Raw genomic sequence first — 26,555 nt, forward strand, 5'->3', positions numbered from 1 at the left:
TCAACCTGGGGAGATAGGGGGTGGGGTGGGGGGAAGGGGCGGGATGCCTCTCCTAGAGCTATTGCCCGCGGGGCCGAATGCTGCGACCTTGGGGTTGGAGGGGCTTGATTGGCCAAGAGGCAGAACCGAGTTGCGGCGGCCAGGAACCAGACTGACTTAGGAACGCACGGAGGAAGACTCTCGCAGGAAGCGGTGCTGTTCTATCTATAGATGACGCTGTTTCCTGACTCTGTAGAGCTGGAAGCAGCTAGAGATGTTAAGTGCAGGAGCCTGAGAAATCTTTGGCTCCCTCACTCAAGTGCAGAAAGGCCTTTCTCGGCGGCGGCGGGAACCTTTGGACTAAATTGTGTCAAAAGATAATGAGATGCTTATTGGCGCCGGGGAGAAAATTTCCCCTTCACCCTCACCGCCCGCAGCTATTGTTCTCTTTCCTTTTTTACATGGGAAATACGATCAGAATGAGGCTCTAGGACTCGAACTCCTGGGAAGTGCGAACGTGGGGAGGCGTAGTAGGCAGCGCGACTGAGTGATGCCTTTTGCCCACGCCCCTCCTACCAATCCCTCTCTCGGGAATCAGTTTACGGGGGTCAATACTTTCTAAAGAGCGGAAATATTAACCCTTGAGGTTCACAGAACCCAGGAAGCCCAGATTCCAAGGAGAGATATGGGGAGGACCCCTTGGCAGAATTGGTTTAACTCATAGTAAGAGATAGATTGATTCAAGGCGCATCATCACAACACCGCCAATGTGTTAAAATGCATTTGCTGGGTTTCAGAATTTCATGTACTCACAGTGGTTTGGCATGTGTCGGTGGATTTTTTTTTTAAAAAGAAAAATTAGTGTTGGTTTCGATGTATGGTAGCTTTCTCTCTAACGTAATTTAAATAATTCAGCAAAGCCCCACTACCAGCTGTACTTCTGCAGCCTCTTCCATTCTTTTCAGCATTATAATTTTGGTTAATTTTCAATTTTAGGTCCTACGTCTCTGCAATTTGTGTATGAATAACAGAATAATTTCCCTCTTTTGTTTCGCCTTTCCTGTTCCTGAATCTAAATAAAGATGGCTTTTTAGTATTAAAAGTGGAAGAAAATTACAGGTAATTATCTTTGACGGTAAAAACGCTGTAATCAGCGGGCTACATGAAAAATTACTCTAATTATGGCTGCATTTAAGAGAATGGAAAAAAACCTTCTTGTGGATAAAAACCTTAAATTGTCCCCAATGTCTGCTTCAAATTGGATGGCACTGCAGCTGGAGGCTTTGTTCAGAATTGATCCTGGGGAGCTACGAACCCAAAGTTTCACAGTAGGAAGGGGGAAAAAAGAAAAGAAAACATTTTTCCTAATGTAACAATGCGAATGCTAGAAAATGACAAGACTGATCGGTTTTAAACCATTCTGAAGACTGACTGAGCGTGGAAGTTCCTCAACAAAAAAAGGAACGGGTATATTGGTAAGTAGTCTTTGCTTTGTGTCTAATTATAGTGACTGTCCTTTTGCACGACTGTATGTCGCTGTCATTATATGGAGCACTCTGAGTATCTCTATTGACTTCTGATAAATGGCTCAGTGGTTTCAAGGTTCATAATTTGAAGGATGCCCAGGTCTGTAGCCATTAATTCTCTCAGTATGGGGCTTCCTGCCTGTATGACGAAAGGACTTTTCATTTCCATTATTTCTAAGCTTTCCACAAGATCGGAGGATGTATTTCACCCAGGAGCATGCTTGTTCCTACCTCGCTAGCTTGCAAAGAATTGTAAACATTAAGTAGTCGTAATCGTGCATTTACTTTCTGTTCTTTTCTCGTATTCTTTCCTCTTTCTTTTTCTTTTTTTTGTTAAAAACTGCTTCCAAAGAAAGACAAATACAGTTGTATTACTTTAGCTGAGAAAAGGGCGAGGAGAATACTCAGTTTCAGCACTAGGAACTACTGGATGTCTAAAGGTTGTCAGGGAATAGATCATTCTATTTTTTTTTAAATAGGAGAAATTACAATAAAATATAATGTATAAAGAAAGCCAAGAAAACATCCATGGTTAATGTTAAAGTACTTAAGACAAAGGCTAATGCTGCAAACTAACATCTTTGCAAGCACTTTATATATATATATATATATATATATATATATATATATATATATATGGCTTCCCATATTAGGAAATGGGAATTCTTTGAAGGATGATAGAAAATTTACTGAGCAGGATGGAGGAGGAGGTGATGAGATAAGAGTACATAGAGAGAAATATTCAAGACACTCCCAGCATTTTGTGGCTTTTACTCCATATATGAAAGAAGACAAAAACATACAAAGTATATGTACAACTAAAATTCAACAATATATACAGAAATGTTTCTTGATATAAACGTCCCTATTAGCTTAGTGAATGCCACCAATTCACCCAGTAAAGGTGTCAAAGCAATAGAACCATGATTTTGGTTGTTTCCTCTGTCTTTCCTGATTCCAGTTCAGGGTTTGGGGGTGGGGTGGGGAAAGAGTGGTTTTGTCTTGTTTTGAAATCCTCATTCTTTGCTCAATGAATTTTGATAAAACATGCAGCTTTCCATTTGTGGCAACGTTCTAATATTACAGCTGATTTTCCCTTTTTCTTTAGAGAATGGCTGATATGTGAGGGTTTTTCTTTTCTTTCTTTGTCTTTTGTTTTGTTTTGTTTTCATAAGTCTGGGATTGGTAAATAAAAATGTAGGAGTCTGAAATGCTTCTGTTTCATCATGTAATGTCTTAAGTTCATTAAACAAGTAAAAACGCTGCCATGTTTGCGCAGATTCTTCTGGTGGGGGGAAATGTCTGTTTTTTAAAAAAGTTGTTTTGATGGATACTCCCAAAGAGGAGAAGAGGCTCAGAGCCTGGATTCCCAAGGGGTAAGAGAAAATATACTTACAGTGAGGGGTTTCAGGAGCGCTGGCATAGTTACCAGCCTCTCCCTCTCTCCCTCCCTCCCCCTCTCTCTCCCTAAGATGCAAGATCAATTACCGAGGCTGCTCTAGGGAAAAGGCAGACAAGGAAAGAAAAAGGAAAAAGAGAAAGAAAGGAGGGAACGAAGGACAGAAGGAAGGAAGGAGGAAAAGAAAGGGAGGAGTGAGAGAGAGAGTGCGCTCCGATGGTCTCGCCAGATAGGAGTTCTCCCGAGCCTGCTCCTTTGGCTCGGTTTGGCAGCTGCAAGCAGGTCCCGGATCCTCCTTGCCTTGTTCAGACGCTTCCCTAGGGTATCGACTTCCCTCGGACAACTCACATCATCTGTGGTCTTTGCATCGTGTCCTGATGTGGAGAGGAGTACCAATGCGAATAGCCAGGCATGTAGCTGTTGGGGGGCATACTGACGCCCTTGGCTGAGGCGGAAACGTCCCACACTGGAGGCAGCGCTGGCGAGCGCGGCGACAGGGCCGCTGAGCCTGGGAGAGGGTCGCTCTCATGCGGGTTACTGCCTTGCTTCAGCAGTTTCTTAAACTTCGAGCGTTTGTTCTGAAACCATATCTTCACCTGGAACGAAACGCAGCAGCGATTATTAGGCTCGAAAACATCCACCCGGTGCCTCAACTTGAGGCTCTGGAAGCAATTCTTTAATATAATGATGACGATGATGAGGATGAGGATGATTAATAATAATAGTAATAATAATAATAATAATAATAATAATAATAATAATAAACCCACAAACGCGAAGCCCTCAAGTCCCCACCTTCCTTCACCTCTTTCTAGCCTCTTCCCCTCATCCTACCCACCCCATTTACTAGGTATCTTGTCTGGATACCTAAACTCTTCAGCTGGAAGCAAACCTAGGTTTAAAAGAACAGCATAAACAAGAATAAAATAAAGTAAAAATGAAGGTGAATGAGGGTTCAAAGTCTAAAAAAGTCTTTTTGGATCACAGTCAACCGAATTCACTTTTTCTGATAGTCTGTTTTAAAAAATATATTTACCAACCCCTAAACTTGGCATCTCTCTGCATGTACAGTGAGCAAATGACTACGAACAGACTAACGCCTGCACATTTATAACCGAATGCCTTGAATATCCCTATGCATATAGTGCACAGGCTGTGCATGGGGCACCTTCCTCTGCATAAGTACATCCTCATAATCCTGTAGAGATTAGGGACTGTACTTCCCTCATTCCGTACTTTGTATGTTGCTTAGTCAAATTGTGGTCAGCAATCATCACATGATTGTTAGTGCAGTCACTTAAAGTCAAAGGGCCCCTGAAAATTAAAGGGGAATCAGGAATCTGGGAGAATATCTAAGCTAACATACCAGGTCTCCTTTATTTGAAGAAGGAGATTCTATGGTGCAGCTTCCTTTACCTTTAAAATTCCTTAGCCATAGGAATTTCCTTTTCCAAGAGGAATACAAGTTACTGAGTGGCAGGAATCCCTTCATTTCAAGCCCCAAATATTTCCAGTGGCAACATGGCAAGAGAAAGCAGGCTGAATTGAAAAGAAGAGCTTAGGAGCATCTGTTCTAAGGCACCACACAATCATTCCCCAGCAAGAGTCTCATAAAACCTGAAGTCCCCTTGCTGAAGATCACCCACCGCACTTGAGGCCTACCACCCCATGTAGCTAAGTTAATCAACAAGGACAGAAACCACGGGTGATTGCAGCCTGGCTTTATGACCAGAGTCCTAATATACCTGCCTAAGCCCCTTCCTGTGAAGTCTGAAAGGCCCCATATGTCTTTCAAATTAGTAGGACAGCAGAACTTCACCAACTGTACTTAACTGAGGCTTCACCTGCTGTAATTTGGGGAGCATTTCTCTTTGATCTCCACCTCTGCCATTGCTCCCAAGTGCTGAGCTCTAGGGAGGTACCTCAGCTTGCACCAGCCAGTCACTGGGCAGGATTTAACCACTGAGCTTAGGGCAATCTTCAGAAAACCTCATTTCACCCATCCCAGGATGAATAGCTGGTACCTTGGTCCCTCTGCTAAATCCTGTTGGAGCCTATGACTATCTCCCCTCTTCATTTCACTTCATATTTCTTTCTTTCTATGTCAACAAGCTGAAATCCTGGGCCCACAAAAGGATCCTTTAAATCTATATGTATATGTGTATGTGTACATATTATATATATACATATATATGTATGTGTGCACATGTTATACACACATATATATGTATATGTGTATGTGTATATGTATATACACATACATCTTATTCTGCCTTCTGTCCTGAACATTTTTTTTGTCTTTTTTATGTTGTTCTGTTTTGAAACAGGACTCGAATAAATGATGAGCTTGGTCACCAAAAGACACTAGACTGAGGTGGGGTCGCTGAGAGTTGGGAAGATGTGCAAATCCAATTCAGTATTCAATACCAGGTCATTTATTCCAAAACTGTGTTGTCCCGGGAAAGTGCGTAACTGGCGCAAAGGCATTTGTCCTCAATCTCCTTCCATCCTTGGTTGACTAGGCCAAGAATTCCTCCTGATGTGCTCCCTGCCCGATCTGCAAGCAGGGTCAGCATTTCAGGGATATTCGGGCTTCTTGGTAATTACCTGTGTCTGTGTCAGTCCTAAGGAAGCTGCCAGTTCAGCTCTCTCGGGAAGGGCCAGGTACTGAGTCTGCTGAAAGCGATGGTTTAAAGCCTGGAGCTGCAGGCTGGAATAAATGGTCCGAGGCTTCCGAATCTTTTTCCCTTTTCCATTGAACCTGATTTCCCCGTTTTCAATCACTGTGGTTTTTTGTTGATCTAAAAGCAAAGGATACAGAGGAGCAGTCACCCGTGAGGCTACTTCTGCCGTATCCCTAAGCATGGCCGGGCCTGCGCAGGGTCTCCCCAAATACCAATAAAGGTTTTTTCGAGGCGTCCCCACGCCACCCTGACCTCCCAGGGTTTACGGTGCCCGGGTGTCCCCAGAGGCTGCAAAAACTTATCCCGGCTTCTGACTGTGTCAATAACAAAGCTCGGTGGCTGGACGGAGGAAGCGCCCTCGGGCCTCGGGCAAACAGCCTCGCTCTGCCGCAGCAGAGGCGGCACCGGCCGCTCTCCGGGCGCGCAGCGCCGTGGGGCTGCTGCTCTCTCCGCGGAGTTCGGCCCTGCAGTTCTAGCTTCACAGTGCCTTACGCTGTGCTTGAACCACCCTGGTGTTTATGCGGCCAGTTGACTTGATGTCACTAGCTCCAAGCCCTGTATATCAAGACTCTCGGCGTGTTCTAAATGATTCTGTTGAAAGGAACCCAAACCCGAAATAAAACACAACCACTCAGACCAGCTTCGAAGCAGACGGAGCCTCTCCCGGCAACTTTGCCCCCTCGGGTACTAAGAACCATCCGCCCTAGGCCCTCTGCTTCGTCTCCACGAACAAAGGAGCAGACAACAGTATATTGAAAACCCAGAGGGAGGGGTCCCGATCCAGGGTGAGGATGGCAGGACACCTCAAAGCCCGCGGGAAACAGACCAAATGTCAACAGCTTAACCAGAGTCAGAGGCCATGCCACCTTTCCTCTGGGTCACCGAAGCGCACCGGGAGACCCATGCAAAGTAGGCCACTTCTGCCCAGATTGTGTTGGGGAGCAAAACACGCTCCCCAGTTCTGCCCCAAAACGTCCTCAATCCTGCCAGCAACACGGGTTACAGCCCGGAGGGGCGGAAGGAGGTTAAGGGCGCACAGACCCGGCGGGCTGGAGAGCGCGGTGAGGGCCAACTCTTTGAGCGTAGCCTGAGCCGAACTGGAGGCGCGGCCCCAGCAGCGCGCGGGAGACTGGGGAGCAAGGCGGGTCGCGCCGCTGGGAAGCCGGGGGTCCGCGGCGGCGCGAAGGGCGAGGCCGGCAGGCAGGCGCCAGGAGAGCGGGCGCGCTCGAGGCCTGGCCGGGGGCGCGCCGGGCTGCCTGGGGGAGGGGGCCGGCGGAGGCCCGGGCGTTGAGGAAGTGAGCGGGGCGGGCGGGGTGGGGGGCAGCCGGGAGGCGGGAGAAGCGAGCTGCCCCGGCGGCCTCTCACCTGTGTCGTCCCCTCTCGTCTGGGCGGCCGCGCTGCTGTTGTGGTAGGACTGGAGGTAAGGGCTGTGCTGCGAGTGGCTCATGTAGGGGTAGGCGGCGAGCGAGCGGTGGTTGTAGGAGTTGCCGCCGCCCGCCGCGTAGGGCGAGCCGTGGTGGTGGTGCTGGTGGTGGTGGTGGTGCGACCCGGCCGCCGCCGAGTGCAGGCAGTGCAGCGGGTAGTGCGCGCCTGCCATGGCCGGGGAGCTCTGCTGCGAGGGCGGCGGCGGCGGCGGCGGCTGCTGCTGCGGCGGCTGCTGCTGCTGCTGCTGTTGCCCGAACTCCATGAAGGCGGATTTGGACGAGTCCTGGCCTTCCAAGCCGTCAGCCATCGTAGTCATGGTCATCATCAAAACTTTGGGGGCTGGAGAAAGCCTTCTCCCGGGTTTCCTCCACCCTCCCCCCACTTGGCTCGCGCCGCTCTCCCCTCTGCAGCCACCTTAGCTCTTGGGATCCTTGCAAAAAAATTAAAAAATTTTAAAAAGGGGGGGCGGAGGTGGTTCTCCCTCTCCCTCGCTCTTCTCTAATGTATATATTTTTAATATAAAGAGATATAGTGAGCGGGGCCTTGTTAACTCAAAGGGAGGAGGAAGGGGGAGGGATGGGAGAGGAGAGGGGGAGGGGGGAATCTGCTCTCCCCCCCTTCGCTTCCCCCCTTGGATTTTTTGGGGGCTGGTGCAGTTTAAGGCAGAGATTTTAAGGTGGATTCTGCGAAAGTTGCGCGTCTGCTTTCAGACTTGATGCAGACGCCACGAGTCGAATGGTTTGTCTCCAAAGGGCAGCGCTTCCCCATTGGTCAGTCGCCCCCTGACGTCACAGGCGCACGGCTTCTACTGGTGTTTGCGAGGCTCGCAGAGTTCTTCGCCTACCTCCGGCAACTCCAATCCCAGCCCCGAGCTGCAGTCGGGGGGCCGCGCCGCTCCGCGCGCTTGGCCGTCCTGGAGGGAGGTGGCTTCGCACCGCAGGCCTCCTACCGCAGCTCGCGCCCCCAAACCCGGAGCCTCAGTTCCCAGTGCCGCAGCCCTGGATCGACCTGGCTGGAGACTGCTCTCTCTCAGTACCCTTGAACCCAGTATGCGGCCAGTGCTCAGAAGCAATGACCTCTGCATTTAAAGCTAGGTCCCCTGCCTTTGACCTCCCACCCCCCTCCCCTACAGTCCCACGGGAGCGTCCTGTCACCGTGAATTTTTCTAGACGCACTTTATTGAAACCACAAAGGGAAGAAGAACCCCCACACCTGGGCCCCACCCCATGGTGGGTTTTAAAGAAAAAGGAAAATCAGACCCTGTTCTGAAGAGGTTTCTGCCGTTTCAGGCCTTATATTGAACAAAAAGGGGGACAGCTCCCCCCACCCCCAGAACGCAGCAGCCTGTTCTGAAAGTGAATTGTTGGAGGACTGACAGTAATGCATTTTTTCCTATTGAAAACAGAAGCTACTGTAATGCTTTCAAATATATGCAAATGATACATGCGGTTAGTGGTTTGGCAAATCTTGATTACAATATAAACTACCCAAGTAAAAGTGCCTTCGTCCTAAATTTGTCTCTCGATTACAATTCCAATTGATTTTATTTTATTGTCAACATTGTTAATGATAAAAATAGAGTCGTTTTACAGTTATTTTTACTTTCTGGAAGGAGGCAATTAGAGCTCTAATCAGGAATACACAAAAATCTCCCATGATTAACTGCAGTACTTTGTTCAAATTGCTGCTATAAAATTCAGAACAATTTGCCTGTAATGATTATGGACTGGGTTTATTTTGGGAGGTGGAATAAAAGTGGATATAGCATAAATTATCCTCTAATTATACACCAGTGTCGCCTCAATTATCCTCTTATCAAAATGGTTGTCTAACTGCCGCATTTAGTTTCAATTCTCTCCTTTTTTTCTATAAAAAGAACTTCATACCTTGTTATTATTAATCCATTTATTATTTGCAAGGGGATTTATATCCGCACATCCAGGTGGTAGAACCACTTCTCTTTCAAAGATGGACTGGGGAAAGACATTAAGTTCGGAGCAGCCCTGGGCTGCGGATCTACCCTCTCCCCCTCTAGTCTCCAGACCCGCTCAGGTCCCGGCAGCTGAGCACAGACAGCGGAGCCCCAGCGCGCAGCTCAGGCCTGAAAACCAGGTAGGACAGCGGGACCCGAGACCAGGAGCGGAGGAGGGCAGGTAGGGCCGCGCCGGGGGCGGGATCCCGGGACTGCCGGCAGGCGCCGCGAGCCCGAACTGCCAGAGGATCTGGGTGGGCAAGGCGTGCAGACCCCCACGGGCTCCGCGCCAGCTTTCGACCTGCGAACAGACCCAAGCAGCGAGCCTCTGGCCACATGCAGAAATGTATGATTTAGCCCCTTCGCACCAACGTGTCTACACGTTGCGGGCACGAGTCTGGGTCTTTCTTTGGGAAAACTGCTGCGGGCTTCTTTGCACTCTATTCGTTTGCACTCCGTAAGTTATGCGGCCCAGGGAATCCGAGATATGGACAATTTAGTGGTGCCGCCTGCCCCAGAAACTCCAGAAAAAGTGGCTGCAGATTTAGCAGCTCGTACCCTGTTTACATATTGCGCGGAGCTTCGCGGCAGCGGTTTATGCTAATTGATTTACTCAGCTTGCAACCTGGGGTCTCCGGGCTGCGCCAGGCTAGTTTGCCTTTCTCTTTTTCTTTCTTTCTTTCCTTGTACAATTTTATCAGAAGTCTTGAGGTTCACTGCCGGTAGGTTTTCTCCAGGTTCCCAGGGCAGCAGCCTTTACTCTCCTCTCCCCCTCCTTTCCCCAGCCCCTCGCGCTTAACTTCTTGAGCCTCGGGAGCCGGTTCAGTAACTCTGAATTCATTTTTAAGTGGAGTGCCTTGTTTCCCTCCTTTTAACAAGAGGTACACTTTAACACGCGAACCAGTAACCCGATCCACGCGTTTACAAATCAGCAGCGAATTAAAACAACAACAAAAAGCTTCAAGGAAAATGAAAGGTGGGCTGGGTAAGGGGGAGATGTGGGCAGGGTGTGTAGATATGTGTGTGTGCGAGAAACAGAAGGTCTCCCCTGCTCTGGAGCGCTCTCGGTACACCCGGCTGCGCGCCGAGCTTGTTTGTAAAGTCCTCAAAGCCAGCAGGTAGACGTGGCAGTTTTATTGCTTTATACCCTGCAGCTTGCTGTTAACACGGTGAAGGCGGTCCCCCCACCCCGCGTACGTGTCTATGTTTCCGTCTTTATGCTCGCAGGTGCACTGCTGTCCTTGCTGGCTTCCCTAGTGGGGCGGGTCGTCACGGGCCTGGGAAGTTCTTGCACCCAGCACCAGATCCAGGGCAGCAGTGTCTATTTGCCTTTTTTTTTTTTTTTTCTTGTTTGCTTATTGCCCGAGGACAATTCTAGTTATCAGAAGCCCTGGTAACTAGAATTGTCGGTAGCTGCAGAGCAGTCGTCCCTCGCCCATTAGATGGAGGATAAAATTCCAGTATGGCTTCTGGAGGAGCAAGGGTGCAGACTGACTCACTGAGGTGGCAGCTGCATGTAGGATAAGGTAAAGGTCCTGCTGAGACCTGCTGAGCGACCCAGATTGGGCTCAAACAGTCGGATGATGGGGAGTGAGGCGAGCGAGGGGTCCCTCCCAGCTTGACAGAGGTCTCTGGGAGCTTGCTGGATAGAATCCAAACTGCAGGCTTCATCATCCGGCTTTCCAGCTAGTCCCGGGAATAGCTAGCTAGTGGGAGAACTAGTCTGGCCCCACATGGTGTGCCCAGATGTCGCGCTGTGAGTGTCCGCCCTGTGTGGCCTCTGCCACCAGCCTGGGTGCAAGGCATGGGGTGCCCAGTGGCTGTCTCGGCAGGGATGCTCCCCACGGTCCTTTCTTTCCAGTTGATCCCAGCACCGCATCTTTGGAGTCCTTCACCCAGCTCAGGAACAGCGGCAGTGAGGTGCCGGGGCAAGGAGGTTGGAGTCACCCTGGTTTGTTCTAGCCCAGCCCCAACCTCCAGCCGTTCTTGGAGAGGCAAGAATCTCAGATTCTTCAGGGCCTCTGGGCAAAAGCACACACCCCAGGGGCTCCAGGCCCTTGCAACCTCGAGCTGCTACCCGGCCCAGGCTCCTATTACTTTGTTTGGCCTGCTTGGGGACCCCAGCCAACCCTGGGACAGGCGAGACCTCTAAGTCCTTATCATTTTAAATAGAAGTAACCTGGAGGACTCAGAGGCCCAAAGCTCTTGTAGGGCTTGTGGTAGGTGAAGGTCATATTCAGGAGAAGTTTTAAGAAGCAGAATTTGAGGCCTAAACTGCTTTTTGCTTTTTAAGGTATTGAAGTGTTTGGGCTTGTATTCTGGCTGTCACTGTTATTTACAGAAAAATCCTCACGGATTGCCGAGGGGGGACTGTGTCAGTGTGCCCAAGGCCACTGTGGAGTAATGGGCTCTTTGGGTGAGAAAATCCCCTGCTGTTCTAGCTGTGGCTCAGGGAATGTATTGGGTGCCCGGCCACGGTTTGCAGCCTCCTCAGGCCGTAGAAGCACATTCAAGCTCAGCAGGGCCTGGCTGGGTTTGGTTGCTAAGTTGGGCTCAGTTATCACGTTAATTCTAAAGAAATTAGACCTGGATAAATAGCCTTTGAATTCAAAGAAATAACTCGGTATTGATTTACATAGCCATGCTCAAAAAAAGAACCCTTCTCAACAGGAGACATTGGTGGAAAAAAATTCCTACTAGTATTTTCTCCATTCAGTGTAAAATTCTGTTAATGTATGTGTGTAGGGAAAGGGTGCTTAATATCCTGGAAACCTGGGCACCCTTTTCTCCTCCCCCAACGCACACACACCTGGGAAATCCTGAGGGAGGGGGGCTGGCATGAGAGCTGCCTCTTCACCTTTCCTAGCCCAGGCTAGTGATTGTATCATTGGAGCAGCCAAAAGTATCTATGCAAGAAAACATTGAGATTGTAGCATTATTTCCTTCAGTGATAAAACTCTAGTGCCTGTGTGAAGACATTCCCCTCCCAGGCTCCCTAAAATTCAGCTAAAAAGTGGGTCTTGTTTACTCCATACCCAGAGAGTGAGTGGCTCACTGAAGTCTGGGGGGCAACATCTCCTTCATCTCTCCAGTTCTGGATCCCAAGAACAGGAACCCCCAACAAGTATGGCCCGGCCCATCAGGGCTAGTAATGCCCACTGGGGGCTTCACAGACTTTTTCTAGACTGTCAAAACTGGAGAATATTAACTAAGCATGGTCCAACCTAGAGGCTCCTGTCTAGGTCTTTTCCAACCTGGAGTCCAGGGGAGTTACGAAAAAGAAGTCAACCAGGGCCTCAAATTCAACACCATTTGCCTCTCTCTGACCCCATTCCCAGGCTATGTGAACACCCAAAGCATTCTTAACAGAGGAAGCCAATATTCTGGGCCTCGAATGGATTCAGGGAGGAAAACAACACATTTCTACCTTCCCAGTTTCAGCATTATATACAGTAGTCTTCTCTTTCTCTTTATCAAGCACAGGAACCCAAAACTCAACAATGTTTAAACACTTAGATTAAAACAAGATAAATGGTGATGTTTGTCTTTTTAATCTGTTGGATAAACCAAACTGAACCTCTCCGTATTTGCCCTGCTGGGAAATTTATCAGGACAAAGGGGGAAGAGAAGGGGTGTTAGAAGTCAGCTTTAATCAAGCCAGTCTTTGGAAACCAGGACCCCCTGACCATTGCAGGATAAACACAGCCCTGGAGTGGCAGGGAACAAGCATCAACAGGAAACAGCACACTATTTTTAGGCATAATAAGGAGTTAATATAGCCGGTCAAGCCTCTTCCTAAATGCCTCCAAGCATCCTCTCTTTTAATTCCTCCATCCCTTTATCGGCAGTAGGGGTAACAGTCACAGCAGACACCTCACCATTAAGAAGAGCCAAGCTTGGGACAGCCCTTCCGAAAAACCTGGGATGGAAAACGTCTTGTCATGTGAGCTCTTAGATGGCTCTCTTGTTACCACAGGAAAAGAAATGAAAACCGCTTTTCATTAGAGAGAGCCTTGTTCTGTACCTGACTACCCTTGTGATGTCAATGTCTTGGTGATTTTGATAGTCGTACCTGTTCACCCACACCTTTTATCTCCTTTATTGTGTAACATCCCCGTGTACATGGTAAGGCAAATCATGAGGTTTTAAATAAAATTTCCTTAGAGAGCAACTAATTTAAGAGCCCTTAGAAAAAGGTGAGGATTAAGAAAAAATTCTCCCAACAGTGCCCTTTCTGTTTTGTTCAGAACAAAATTCTTTTTTACAGAAATCAAAGAGAAAAAAGCCCTCCCATCCTACAGAAAATAGTATTTTTCTGTAGGTACCCCTAGTTTTGTGCAGAGAGCGCAACTGCTCCTCCTCGGAGCTCAAAGCCTTTGCTTCTGTAAAAACACGCTGAGGGTCGTGTCCGTTTGGACGTGCATTTGGGTTCATATTCAGGGTCATGACATTTCTTCCCATGTGCTCTATGGAGAGGGAGCAGAGTGGAAAAGCAGGGCTCATAGAGAGAAATGGTGCCAGAGAACAAATATAAGCATGAACAAGAGAGAGAGAGTGAATCTGCTTCGTTTTGAAAGTACCTCTGTTCAAGTTTTCTTCTCTATCCTGTTAGCCAGGGACTACTGCCCCACGATGTTAATTGCACAACAAATAAGCAATACGAAGGCTGATCAAAGGAGCCCTGTTTGACCGCGGGTCTGCGCCACCTGTATTTACTCCCGGGCTTGCAGGGATGGCTGGATCCCGCCCACGAGTGCTCTCTCCCCCTCTGCCCCCTCTCCGCTCCATCCCTTCACCTCACCTCTTTCCCCTCAAACACCCAGGGCAGGACGCTGTTCATCTGTAGCTGAGAACTCAAAGCGGGAGAACCATAAAAAAAAATTACAAAAGAGGTCACCCTCCCTGGACAAAGGAGTCATTTTAAGAACAAGGTTCTGGAGGCTCAAAGGTCTTGGGCTCAAGAGTTAAAACGCGAGCTCAGCGTTTCGGGATCCTAGTGCAGCAGCCCCAGACACGAGGGCGTCCCGGGTGCTGCAGGGGCGGGGGAGGGACTGGGGTGAGGGGAGGGAACGCGGAGGACAGGAGCCGAAGCAGAAGCGGAGGGCGACGGGAGCGCCCGCGCGGCAGCTGGCTCCCACGCGCCGCTGTCTACAGGGAGCGTGGGGCCGGGTAATGGAATTCAGCAGGCAGAGATCCTCCAAGAGCCAGCCACTGTCTTGTACAGATTTGTAGAAAAACCCTCACTGTAATTAAAACCGTACAGTCAGATTAATTCAATGTGTTGCTCAGCAGCGTTTTTAATAGTAAAAATCCGCTTTAAAATTGAATTAGGGTCGAAGAAAATTTCTGCGAGACTCGCCGGATTTGCCAGCTTTCATTGAAGCCAGCCCGAGCTGGACTTTGGCAGTAGCTGCAGTCTCCCCCTCCCCCTTCCGTGGCCCCAGACTTGGAGTGGGCGTACGACTTTGGGGGCGGGCGTAGAAGTAGGGGATGGGGAGCTGGTCTATAGGGGGTGCCAGTTTGGGCACCAAGCTGGACAGCCCCAGCCAGGCCCGGGCGGAGAACAGACTTGGGGTTACCCTTCCGATCTCCGAGTTCGAGGCCGTACAGATTTTTGACACCAAGAACCCCCGCCCCCTTCCCGCCCTTTGACGAAGTTCAAGGCTCAGGTAGGGTTTGGGGAAAGAAGAGAGCCCTGCTGTATGCAGTTTCCCACTGTGTTTTCCGCGGGTGGCGGAGGCTCGAGCCCTTTCTGTTTGGATGCTCCAGTGGCAGACAGGAGAAAGTTGGGGTGCCACCCACCCACGGCCTTTTCTCTTCTTAAAGTCTTCCAGAAACTAAGAGTACTATTTCAAGCGCGCTGTCAAAATCTCCCAAGCTTTGATTTGTCTGGCCGCCCCCCTTTCTCTCCCTCCCCACCCGTGATCCTTCGCGTATCCGGTAGTTGTGAAGTAAACGTTAGTGTTATTACGTTTTCCCCCTTTAAGGTTATAGACAACTTAGAGCTGAAAACTTGCTCCAAAGTTCCTGGGAGAGGTGGCGGCTGAGTGCTAACGGAGAGCCTCTCACTGGAGATCAATGAAGGGAGAGGGGAGGGCTGAAGGAGCCGCACCCTGCCCTTTCCCAGGGCCGACCGGGTTTTCGGGGGGTCCAGAAATGGTCGCGGGCTGCCCTGTCCGCCAGGGGCCCTGCCATTGCCGCGGGCTCCTTGGCTGCTGAACGCGAGTGCTCGCGCGCGCACCCCCCCCCACGCGCGCGGACGACAATTCTCCAGCCAGTTAGTCACATCATCAGGCCTGGGAAAACAAAAACTGCTGTGGGTCCCTGCTCCTGCGGCAACGGGCGCAGACGCTTTAATTGCCGCACACTGTCACTCTGTCCCCTTTTCATTTTCTCGCTCCTTCGTTTATTTTTACTACACTTCAAGTGCCTACAAACTTCCCTAGCAAGGAGAGCGCGGAGCAATTATTGCCTTTGCCTTCAGGGCCTGCTTTTCCAATCACTGAGTGGGATGGAGTAAACAGGGCGAAAAGCGAGGCGCGTCATTGGTCTTCCTTATTTCAGGTGCAGGGCGGTAAAGAACTCTCCCCGACGCGCCGCCCCCTCCACGGTTCTTGAGTCCCAATTATCTGGCGGGAAGGAGATGGGCCCCCCCCCTCCTCCCTCCCCATCACACCCCACCTCTTGTGCGCCAAGCTTTCCTCGAATCCAGCAAATCCCGCCAGAATTGGCGGGTTTCTCAGAGAGTAGTTAGGAAAGGAGAATTCCGAGGGGACCTGGCTCCCAATTCTGTATTGAATAGAGAGGAGCAGCGTGAGCAGGTACATTCCGCGCCCCCACGCCGGGGAAATAGGGTCGTTTTCCTCCGGGGAAGGGCCACGTGCCGTGCGGCGATGTACGCCCCGGAGGCAGGTGACCAAGAGCACCCCCACCACCCTCTGCCAGGGGCTCCGCCAGGGGAAGCTTTGAGGTTGGTTCGAAGAAGTTTGGGATAGTCTGTTGGGATGGCTATCGAGCGACCTTGCAGTTGTTTTAAACATTGGCCAGAAATTTTGAAAGGAGAACTTCAAATTTCGAGCTGAAGTGTTGTCTCGAGTGCTGCTTAAGAGCCATTCTTCACCCCCTCCCCTCTCCTCTGGTCTATCCTAGGACAAGCACAGTGGTCCGGGGGTGGGGAGCGAGGCAGGTGTTTGCAGCAGCAGCCCAAGGGGGTCTCTGGCGTCCAGCGGATGGATCCCAAACAATCAGTGCGGGATTAACTTGTCTGTCTGCCGAATTGTCTCCAATTGCAAAAGCTGCGCGGGTCGCGCCTGCTGGGCGGGTTCGGGTTACTCGCGCGTCCTGGGCTCGCTGTCTCTCCCTAGCCGGGCTGGGGCTGGCGCGCCGGCGCAGAGCTGGCGGGCGTCGGGCCGGCTGGCAGGTCGTTTTAAAGGAACGCAGCGAGTATGAACTGCTCCATTCTCATACACACCCCCTTCCTATTTCTTTTTTATGAAAACATTTACAAGGAACCTAATTTCAGATCATGGAAGTAAATTTCATGCTAGGATATATTTTACAAAACATGTAATCTTTCGGGGCCGGAAGATGTTTAATTAAAACCATACTTTGACAAGTTGAGTTTCAAAGCAAAGTCACACCAGCACAGAAGGCTAATTCATATTCAAGATGCAGCCTATAATCCTTGTTGTTTGAAAACAGCAGGCCGGGCACGGGCACCTTTTGCTCACCCCGCTCTGCCTGACCAAGAATCCAAATCCCAGAAGCGTGGTCCAGAGCTTCCCACGCTCAGCTGCTCTCTTGTAGATTGGCTTGGGTTAGCGTCCTGGTCTTAAGAAGACAGAGGAAACCTTCCTGGATCACCTTTACTGTCCTTGAGTAACTCCCTTGGGATGGTCAGGAGGTCCCAGGCACCAGAGAGACTAATCGGAGAGCAGGCAGGTGCAGATGGCTAGACAAGGTGCTTCAGGAATTCTCCGTGGGACTGAGAGCCCCAAGCTCCCCCAACCCCTTCTTGCTCCCTGCTCTCTGTGCCAGGGAAAAGGGAATCTCTCCCTCTTGCACCCTAACTACCTCCATTCCTGATGACCCAGAACATGAGGGGGGGCAGGTAGGAGGTTTGTCCTCCTGGCCCAGTTGATTTGTGGGCATTGCCCTCAGAGGTTCCCCGGTGGACAAGTGTTGGTTCCCAGAAGCCTCCCCACTGTCAGTTGCATTTTTGTAGTGGTCCTCAATAACCTTTCTCCTTACCTTCCTTTACCATTTCCCTGTAACTTCACTAGTTCCAACTTAAATCAGAGGGGGCAGCCCCACATGGGAAGGATGTTCTTTCAGCTCAGCTGGCTTACCAACAAGCTCTGCTGGCACCGGGGCTAGTGGCCATGCCTGCTGGGATGGGCAGGAGCCAGTAGGTATTCTAAGGTGTGCACAGATGGGAGACAAAGAGACCCCAGAGTAGCCTGGGTTAGAGCTTGTGAGGTCTGTAAGCAGCAGCTCCAGAGGCTGAAACTGTAGCCAGAGCTGGGTTCCAGCTCACAGTCTTGAGTCCACACTTTAATGTATCCCCTCCTGACTCCCAGCCTGCTGGCCTTTCCTTCTCTGAGAGATGACAGTGAGTTGCCATCAAAGTTAGCTTCCTGGAGAATCTGCAACCTCCCTCAAGAAAGAGACTGGAACATGAAAATGAGACTTATGTTGGTTCGATTTTACCCAAAATGCTTAAGAAGAAAAACCCCTTTACTTATCACAGCCACTCCAAAGACAGGGAGAGAGGATTTTGCTTCATCTGGGAGCAGTGAAAATTATTGATTGACTGATGGACTTTTTCCCCAGGTCTATATTTTCTTTCAAATGCACCATTATTTTCCTTAAAGCACAAAGATAATCAATTATAAGGAAAAAAAGCCTAAAATCTAGTGTTCAAGAAGTATTTTAAACAATACAGCCATCTTCTCTTGAAGGCTCATTTGATTTTATTGGGTCATTTTAGAAGAAAGGTTAATTTTTTTGCAAAGACAATCCCAAAACACAATTGTAATAAAGATTTTTTTACTCTTTATAGACAGTACCAGCTGGCATTTCTGAAGGTTCAGTGGGCATCTCTTTCACAAATACACATGGATGTTGGCAGCTAAATGCTTAACAGTTTATGTCAATGTAATACTTTCTGGTCAAATAATATTAATCTTAGATTAACACATAAGACATTGAAGCCACTCTGCCTTCCATTTTGGAGGGCTACAGTGGGACTCTGGTTCACACTCTCAAAAAAAAAAAAGTGGTAACCGTAGGCCTGAAGGGTGAGAAAGAAAGACCTAAGAGACACGCAGAGGCACTTCTGATAGTTGTAAGGATCACATTGTTTGAGTTGAGCACTAAAAAGTATGTACCTGACCAAATGCATTTGAAGCCTAATCCTACGTTGGAGAATTGTGAATTACACAAAAAGGGAGAGGAACTGCAAATAATAATCCCCACCTGTTTTATTTCAGTGACATGAACAAGCAGTTTTCCTGTCACAGACAGGAGAGCTCTCAGGGGTGTGGAGGCCCATTTGTGGGCAGTAATTCTGGCAGGGATGTATGGTAGGAAGAGTGGGGGGGGGGACTGCCAGGATGGTGCTGCAGCGAGGGCAGGCGGCAGCATCGGTGTGCGGAAGGAGCAGGACTGGTAATATTTCCCAGCTGGCCCACCCCTTCTGCAGCCCCAGAGAATCAAGCTCATCATTTTCAGCCTCAGAGCTTGGGTGGAGGTGGGAGAGGCCCAGACAAGCTGGAGATTCATGTCGCTTCTCTACCTTTCTCGTTCCCTCTGCCCTTCTATAATTAGCCCCATTTCACAGATGTGGGAGCTAACACATGCACCTCACCGCACAGACTGCTTTGGTGTTTGGAAAGGGAGAAGGATGGAGGGCAGGTGTTCTAGCTTCCCATCTCCCTGGCAACCGTGGGGGCGGTGGCTGGGCGTGGAGAAAGAGCCGGGTTTGCGGCCTGTATAATGTTTCTGTCTCTGAGACTCATTTGGTCCAGGAGGTGGGTGTGATTTTCCCGTGACGGACAGGGTTCAACACTGGCACAAGTGTCAGGGCTCTGTAGGCAGCAGTTCCAGGATTCCCTGACTTCCCGCCAGTGCTCTTTGAACAGACTCCTCCTTTGCCTTCGAACTTTCCTGAATTCGGAATACTTTACCCTTCGCTTGTAGTAACGTTTTTGTAGTTGTAAAATGTATCTATTTGGCACAGAAATCTAGGGTGCCAACGTGAGAATCAATACTAAAACCATTTTTATTTTTAAACTGGGGTTTAAAGGCCTGTTGAGGGTGGCCAGGGTGCCACTGCGATCCCGAGGCGCAGGAAGGAGCGGGATTCTATTGGCCGCCGCCGCGGGGCCCAGCTCTGCTGCGGGAGGCTCACGTGTGCGCCTAATCATGCAAATCCGACGGTTGGGCATGCGCACTGCATGGGGGGGCACCCGTCTCAGTGGTAGTTGGGACGAGACTCCCAGATGCGCAATAATTAGGTTTTCTCATTAAACAAAAGGTTTCCCCATCATTCCCCTCCTCCCACCGTTCTCAGGCGGAGCTCTTCACAAACGCCGCTGATCACCCACCCACCCACTCCCAATCTCTGCCACCCAGACTTCCGTCCGCGGCTCCTCCTTCTTGGGGTCTCCGTGTTTTAGGGTGCTTTACATACCTTTTCATTATTCCTTTCCTTTTGACCCGCTTTAAGGATATTGAAATCTGTCTTGCTCTTCACTTTAGGTCCCTACCTAATATCTCCCTTTCAACAAGATAACAAACCCTTAGCGGCTGATCCTAGAGAAAAGTGTCGACACCGCTGCGCCCCATTCCACTGGGCTTCGCCCCCCAACCGCCACACACTGGGCCGCGCGGGCTTCTGTCCGAAGCCCAGGATCGTGGACGGGCCCGACGACCACCCACCTCCAGGCATCAGCCCAGGCCGCTAGGAAGCCAAGACCAGTGTCTGCGAGCCGGCCCTGGGGTGTGGGGAGATGCCCTTCTGCTCTGAGTCCCCACTTGGCGGGAACGTCACCAAGGGTGTCCTTACACTTCTCCAGGCCCCCCAGTGTGGGCACGAGGAACCCGGGGATTCATGTCCTTGCAGCAGGATGGCCTTTTCTGGAAAGGGAGCTCAGTAGGTGAGAAATAGCCACTACGTCCAAGGCCCACCCCATCCCGCGGGAAAACGGTGGCTCTTCTACTAGTTCAGCCCGGCCCGCGTGCAGCGTGGGGGCGAGGGCCGTGCCCATGCACGCTCCCGGAACCGCAGTCAGCTCACTCTCCCTGGTCCAAACCGGTGTCGCTCCTCTGGCTTTCAATTACTCTCATCTTAACAAAATCCCTCCTGCCCTGAGTTCCCCTAGGTTCCCCCTTCCCCCTCATCGACCTTAACCACAAGGGCGAGATATGGGTTTGATTCTATGTTACGCCACGAATAATTGTTGCATCATGTAACTTCCCTCATCTTGGTTTTAATTTGCAGTGAACCAAACAAAGATATTTGCAATTTTAAAATAAGCACTCGACTTAATAAATGGGAACATTGTGCAGGGAATACTATGCTCACCCCCCACCCCACCCCTTCAGAAGACGTTATTAGCTCTGACAGCATGCCGCTCAGGTTTGCGGAGAGGATTTTGTAAAGGGATGACAGACAGGAAGGCCAGCAATCATAGGCTCCTTGGGCTGAAGCTCCCCCCACCCCCCCTTTTTTTTTTTATCAGAATGTTCTGTTCGATGCCATTTATCCTTGATGATAGAAAATTGCGCTGTTGCCAGGACGCTGCTGCTGCCGCTGAAATAGAGGGCAGGAGCCACATTTCCATTTTCCGGCTTGAAAGCTATTCAAATGAATTTGCAGAGAGAGGGGGGAACGTCTAGCGATAAACAAATGAGAATAAATCGAGTTCCCCTTTCCATTCTTTCCTGTAAATGGGCAGCTCTTCATTTCTCATATAAAGATTTTTGTTCATCAGTGTTTGGGAATACCTGGGAGAGAGTGTAAGCCAACGTACAATTTATTTTGATGCTCTTAAAGTGACTAGCCATATAAACATTTAAAAAGAATGTATGTCTAAATACATATAAAGTATAAGAATTATATATACATAGACCCCATCCATACATACCTTCACACAATTCCACACTACACGGGAGGATTAACGCTTTCAGCAGAGTTTCAACTGAATATAATTTGCAAGCAACGCTGGCTGTTGGTGGTTATGGACTTCTTACTAGTTGTGTATACGTAAGTATTGTTAGATGGGATCATTTTTAAAGCCCCCCCATATTATATATTTCATAATGCTACATAATTTAATTACCCTGTAGGTTTTAACTGATGTAAACATACTCCCCTGAAAAGAAGGATAAAAGTCACCCTCTGTCACATATTTCTTTCAAGTTAATTTTCAAAATTTACCTTTAAAGTTTTCTAAGTTAGCAAATACTAGTCAAAGAGTTGGCACACGGCATTTCTAAAGGATGTGGAACAAAGAGAGGTTAAGCCTGAACTTCCCTTCTTTAAAATTTAGATTCTGCACTAGCTTAAAAAGGTCATATATTAATAGAACTGAAGGCGTCACATCCAAAATATAACACTTTAAAAATGAAAACTTAAGGAGAAATACAACCAGTTAGAACATATATGAACATTAGCAATGTCTGGACAGAAACTACAAAACTTGTAGGGCTCCCGCTGCATTTTGAATATTAAATGACTTTTATTAAATTCTAACTTTGTGTTTCAGAGTCAGATACCGCCTGTTAAAAATTTTTCAGGAATATAAAGGCCTGTAAAATACAGGGACTAATTGTATTCGCCATTTCAGCTGGTACTTAAAACAAGAAAAAAACCTGGACAGTATTTTAAAACTTAACATTTGAAAAAAATGAGTCGTGAGTCTCTAACAACTTTATTCTTAGCTACATGATTGTTTTTTCCGAGTGATGGGGCACCGCTGGGCAAACCAGGGCTGCAGAGAGAATAATAGTGTAAAACCAGAAAGAAAGGCGGAGGGAGCGTTGCTGTTGATGTGCTGAACTTTTCCAGTAGAATTTTAGGGCGACTCCCTCTAGCCAGCCCCGGTTCGTAGTTACAGATTCCGGAACAATCCGTGTTCGGCCGAAAATTTCCGTTAACAAGTTAGGACGATAATAAGGAAACAATGATCAACGCGGCCGTCAAATGAAGCTAAATGAAACAAGGAAACGGCCTAAGAACGTCCAATTTGCTTGTGTTTGTCGTGGTTAAACTAATTGGAGGTGCACGTAGCGTGTTAAGGCACTGGACGAGGTTCTTCCTCCCGCATCCTTGGCCCTGGGGATTGTGTCCCGGACAAAAAATTCCTCTAGCCCGCGCTCTGCCAGCAGAGGCAATTCGCAGGGCTCCGCGGTGAATTTCCCCTCCGGGTACGAGCTTGGGGCGCGCGGCGGGAGTCCGGCGCCGCCTGGACGCAGCAGCCGAGGCGTGGGCGCTCAGGCGGGGCTGCAGGGTCCGGCAGAGGGGGCCCCCACCCCCTTCCTCGGGATAGAGCCTGACTTCAAGCTCCCCCGGGCTCCGCGCGGCATCAGCGCATTGGACTTTACGCTAGAGGAGGTGGGACCTCCTTGGGTGCCAGGGCGGGGGGTACGCTCGGTAAAGACCCCTGGTCCCCTGGAGTCGGGTCGGATCGAGACCTCCCTTCCAGGTCCATCCTGCGAGGTCTTCGTCTCGAGCCACTTCTTGGGCTTTGGCTGCGCAGGGCGGACCGGTTTGGAGAGTGGCCTCCAGCCAGGGGAGGGAGGGGAAAGGGGGAGGAGGTGGTGAACGGAAAGAAATGGTCTTCCAGGGCTAACCTAAAGGAACTTGGGAGAATCAGCACGACGAAGTTTCCTGCGGGGCAAAGGCAGGGCTCAGCTGGGAGAAGGGGCTGTCGGTGTGAGGACCGCTTGTTGTGTGTCTTTGTGTGGCCTGGCGTGCAGAGTTTTGGAAAAGTTGAGTTTGGGGTGGAACTGTAGAAACCAAGAGTGGAGACCTTGGAGTCACATCCCAGACTGAGAGAATCTCCCCTTGCCAACCCCTGCAAGCCGGTTCGCCCCGGTAGGACTGGGTCCTTACAAAACGGCAGGTTGAGCTACACCCTGCGCGCCCTCTTCTAGGAAATGCTGTGAAAATCACAGTCAAGTTTGGAAGAGGGGAGATGATTCTCCCCTCCAAGGATGTATACACTAAGCATTAAAAATGAAAGCGATTTTCTCCTTCACCTTCTGAGACCCCAGGAATATAGGATTTTGTCTTTTTCCCCAACAAAAGAATGGGCACGTCTGAAAGGCTGTAGAAACACTCACGCTTTAGGGGTTCCAGCATCCTGGAATGTCACACGCAGTGGAAACACAAAAGCCTAACATTTTGATATTTTAAATGATTTTCCCTTCTTTTAAATACTCCGCGTAAATGCTGGTTGTAAGGTGAAAGTGCTTTTGTGTGAAAACATGCGGCAGGGTTCCCTTCCCCTTTCATGTGTCCTGGCAGCTGCAAAACATTCCAAATGAGCTAGAAGGTCATTGTGGAAACTTATTACTATGGCAGGCAGTGCTGGCCTCATCAACTGGCCAAAAGCTTTGCCCCAGAAAATTAGAAAAGAGAAAACAAATGTTCTTAAAAATACAAACTACTCTAAATTCTGTATTGCCTCCCAAATCCCAAATGACTTTTCCTAGTTAGCACTTGTGCTGTTAACCCACCCCATTCAAATCCCGGTTCCCCTGTGTTCAGGGCTGCATTTCTACTTATTTTTAAGTGCCCAGAGCTTTGGATGTGCACTGCAAACAGTAAAGAATCACATTAATCTGGCTTTGATCTCCGATGGGAGATCATAGCAGAAATCAGGTCACCACGCAGATATGCACTGCTGTGAAAAGGAACCCCATCTTCTTCATCTTTTTCTTCTTCTTCTTCTTTTTTTTTTTTTGTCTTTTCAAGATATCTCCCTCGGCTTCAGAACATCCATTGCCCGTTAGCAAATTGTTTGTGTCAATATAAACTATGAATCACTTTGTATTTAAAGCTTGATGATTATACTTCTTATATGGAACCATTTCTTGTGTTGTAGATCTACATATTGGGGTCAATGAACCATTTCTTGTCTTGCGGATCTACATATTGGGGTTAATGTACTCATTTTGCCTACTTGGTTATTTACATACACACATGGGACTATGTTCCAAATCCATGCCTTGTAACCTCCCCAGGAACTTAATTGTCTTAAAAAAAATCCCAAACAGTTATATTTCCTCTGTTTTCTTTACCCCTGAGTCCTAAAGGCATCAAATAATGCTAGTTAATTTGCTTAGATAATTTAAGACTTAAAGATTACAAGGCCTATATTGACAATTTCAAAATTCAAGTCTGAGTGCTTTGGCTAAGCAAAGCTTAGGAAATGACAGATGCGATGAAGAGAACTGCCCCAAACTAGACTTTATTAAAACTAAAAAGTGTGATATTTTGTGGCTTTGAAAGAAATGACTGTTATAATGCTCACAATCCAAATATGTCCCTAAACAAACAAGTAGAGGGGTCTTTTATGTTATGCTAACTGATATTTAGATACACAATTCAGTATTTCACCGTGCTTGCATCTACAGCACAGATCAATTTTACATTGCTTCTCAAACCACCTCCAATATGAATATATAAATATAGCTAATTGGTTGGCTAGTGAGTATAGCTGAGCTACATACTCAGTACAAGTGATATGTGCATAAGCATAAACATTTGTGCCATGTACACATTCTTCCCCTCATTTCTCAGTTTTCTGTCATAGCACATAGCATCAATATTATATTGCAAGAGGCTGTTTCTAAAGCTATAGCTGCCACTTAGCCTTCTTTAGAACTTGTTGAATGGGCGGGGCACCCGTAGACGGTTAAATTTGCTTCAAAAAAGCTACGCTGCTTCGAATCATTCCTAGTATAGTTGGTTATCATTTAACCTCAATGAGCTGGCCTCCTCCACAGCCCAAATCCCACTGACACTGAGGCTACCCAAATGCTTGTCCATGGAGGACAAAGTACATTAAACTGCTTTGCATCGAGTGTGTCCTCACGTGATTTTAGACAACTGGTTTGGGAGCGTAGCTTGGAAGGGGGAGTATAATGGAAAGAGAGAGTTCCAGAAAAAAAGAGGGCACAGAGAGAAAGCAGGTGAAGGAAAACACACGGGCACACACATACGCGATTACTTAGGCAGAGAGGCCTTTTATGGCCACAGACTGTGTCCTCAGAATGGGTGAGGTAATTTTCAGGCTCGATGTCTGTCCTCACCTTAGTGGCCTCCCGTTCCCTCGATCCGTTCCTGCAAATCTGTTACCATAAAATCGGGTTCTGGAGAATTTGTAACTGAAGCTTGTTTGTAGGATCTTGTAGGATCTTGGGGATATCTTGTTGGCTACAGAGACATGAAGTATGGCATTAAGTATCTCAAGAATGCTCATTTTGATGATAGTTACCTTAAAAATTACATTATGTTCGTATGAGCTGATTTGTGCATTGCCTTACTTGTGACTTAACCTATCTATATGCTTTATTTTATAAGCAGACTTTACACATATTTTAAAGTTGAAATTACTTTCTCTTTAAAAAAGGCAACAAATGTTGGTTACTTGTTGGTCTTTAAAGATGGAAATAAGCATTGCATCCTAATTATATTTAGAGTTTTGCTAAAAAAAATCTAATCTCTTCAATCTGCTCTTTTCCTTTTACCAGAATCCCAAGAGCCTGGCATATCATATGTGTGTAAGGAGAGAGAATAGACCTCCTTGTCTTTTTAATTAAAGTTTATGCAGCTTGTAGAAAGTAGTAATTTTCTAGAAAATTAGATAATTTTAGATCACTATAATTCCACTCTTTTTTAACATGGTTCTAAGAAAATCTTGCCCTTAGAAAACCATCAATTATAAAGCAAAAAATATTGAAGAAGTATTCTGAATTTAAAGTATTAGGATTTTGCAATCTGACCCCATCCATCTCCATGAGAAAGGTATAAATGATGGATTGTACTGTGTATGCACAGTGTGCCAACGCATGCACGCACGTTGGTCTCTGTCTGGCATATCAGAGTAACATATGGCAGCACCCATTCCTGCTTGTGGGCAACAGCATACTTCTTCCTTCCTTCCTAATTCTGGGGCTTATGATTCACATACCCAAAAGGGCCTTTTTAAGTTACCATTCTTTTTCTAAAAAAGGTGGTAATCAAATTTAACCAGGAAGTAATCAAAGTATTGAACCAAAGGATTAAAAAAATAATTTAGCAAAGAAAGGGGGTCTTTTTCTCATTAGAAAAATGTTAGGCTTACTTTTAGGCGATTCATCTAAAATGTTTAGTGGCTGCCATTGTCTCTAGAGGGAAGACGAGCTCGTAGTTTGGCACACCTGGGAGGCTTAGATGACCTTGGATTCTGGAGTCAGACTGCTGGATAATCTTGAGCAAGTTACTCATCTTCTCTGAGGTGCAGTTTCCTTTTTGCACAACTGGAATAACAAAAGAACTAACTTCTGCGGTATTGGTA

The 26,555-nt window shown here is 48.2% G+C and overlaps 1 protein-coding gene and 1 long non-coding RNA gene across 2 annotated transcripts in view; one reads left to right on the plus strand and one right to left on the minus strand.

The window, feature by feature from the left end:
• Nucleotides 1–26,555, plus strand: part of LOC123478384 (uncharacterized) — a 53,444-nt gene that overhangs the window by 748 nt on the left and 26,141 nt on the right. The window contains exon 3 of the long non-coding RNA XR_006653575.2: nucleotides 976–1,454. This is a non-coding gene — a long non-coding RNA (uncharacterized lncRNA). The remainder of the gene's footprint in view (nucleotides 1–975; nucleotides 1,455–26,555) is intronic.
• DLX6 (distal-less homeobox 6) lies at nucleotides 2,288–7,734 on the minus strand. The gene is made up of 3 exons (XM_024577140.4): nucleotides 6,954–7,734; nucleotides 5,512–5,705; nucleotides 2,288–3,500 (listed from the first exon to the last, which is right to left on the minus strand). The coding sequence occupies exons 1-3, from the start codon at nucleotides 7,336–7,338 to the stop codon at nucleotides 3,249–3,251; spliced, it is 831 nt and encodes a 276-aa protein (XP_024432908.2). The 5' UTR covers nucleotides 7,339–7,734; the 3' UTR covers nucleotides 2,288–3,248.

This window comes from Desmodus rotundus, chromosome 6 (assembly GCF_022682495.2).
Source record: "Desmodus rotundus isolate HL8 chromosome 6, HLdesRot8A.1, whole genome shotgun sequence".
Taxonomy (NCBI): Eukaryota; Metazoa; Chordata; class Mammalia; order Chiroptera; family Phyllostomidae; genus Desmodus; species Desmodus rotundus.

Bases quoted from the DNA above. Each gene is read 5' to 3' on its own strand.
- DLX6 (XM_024577140.4), bottom strand. From the start codon at position 7,338: ATGATGACCATGACTACGATGGCTGACGGCTTGGAAGGCCAGGACTCG. The intron at 5,706-6,953 runs GTGAGAGGCCGC...CTTTGCTTTTAG, and splicing joins GACGAGAGGGGACGACACAG to ATCAACAAAAAACCACAGTG. The intron at 3,501-5,511 runs GTAATTACCAAG...GTTTCGTTCCAG, and splicing joins TAGGACTGACACAGACACAG to GTGAAGATATGGTTTCAGAA.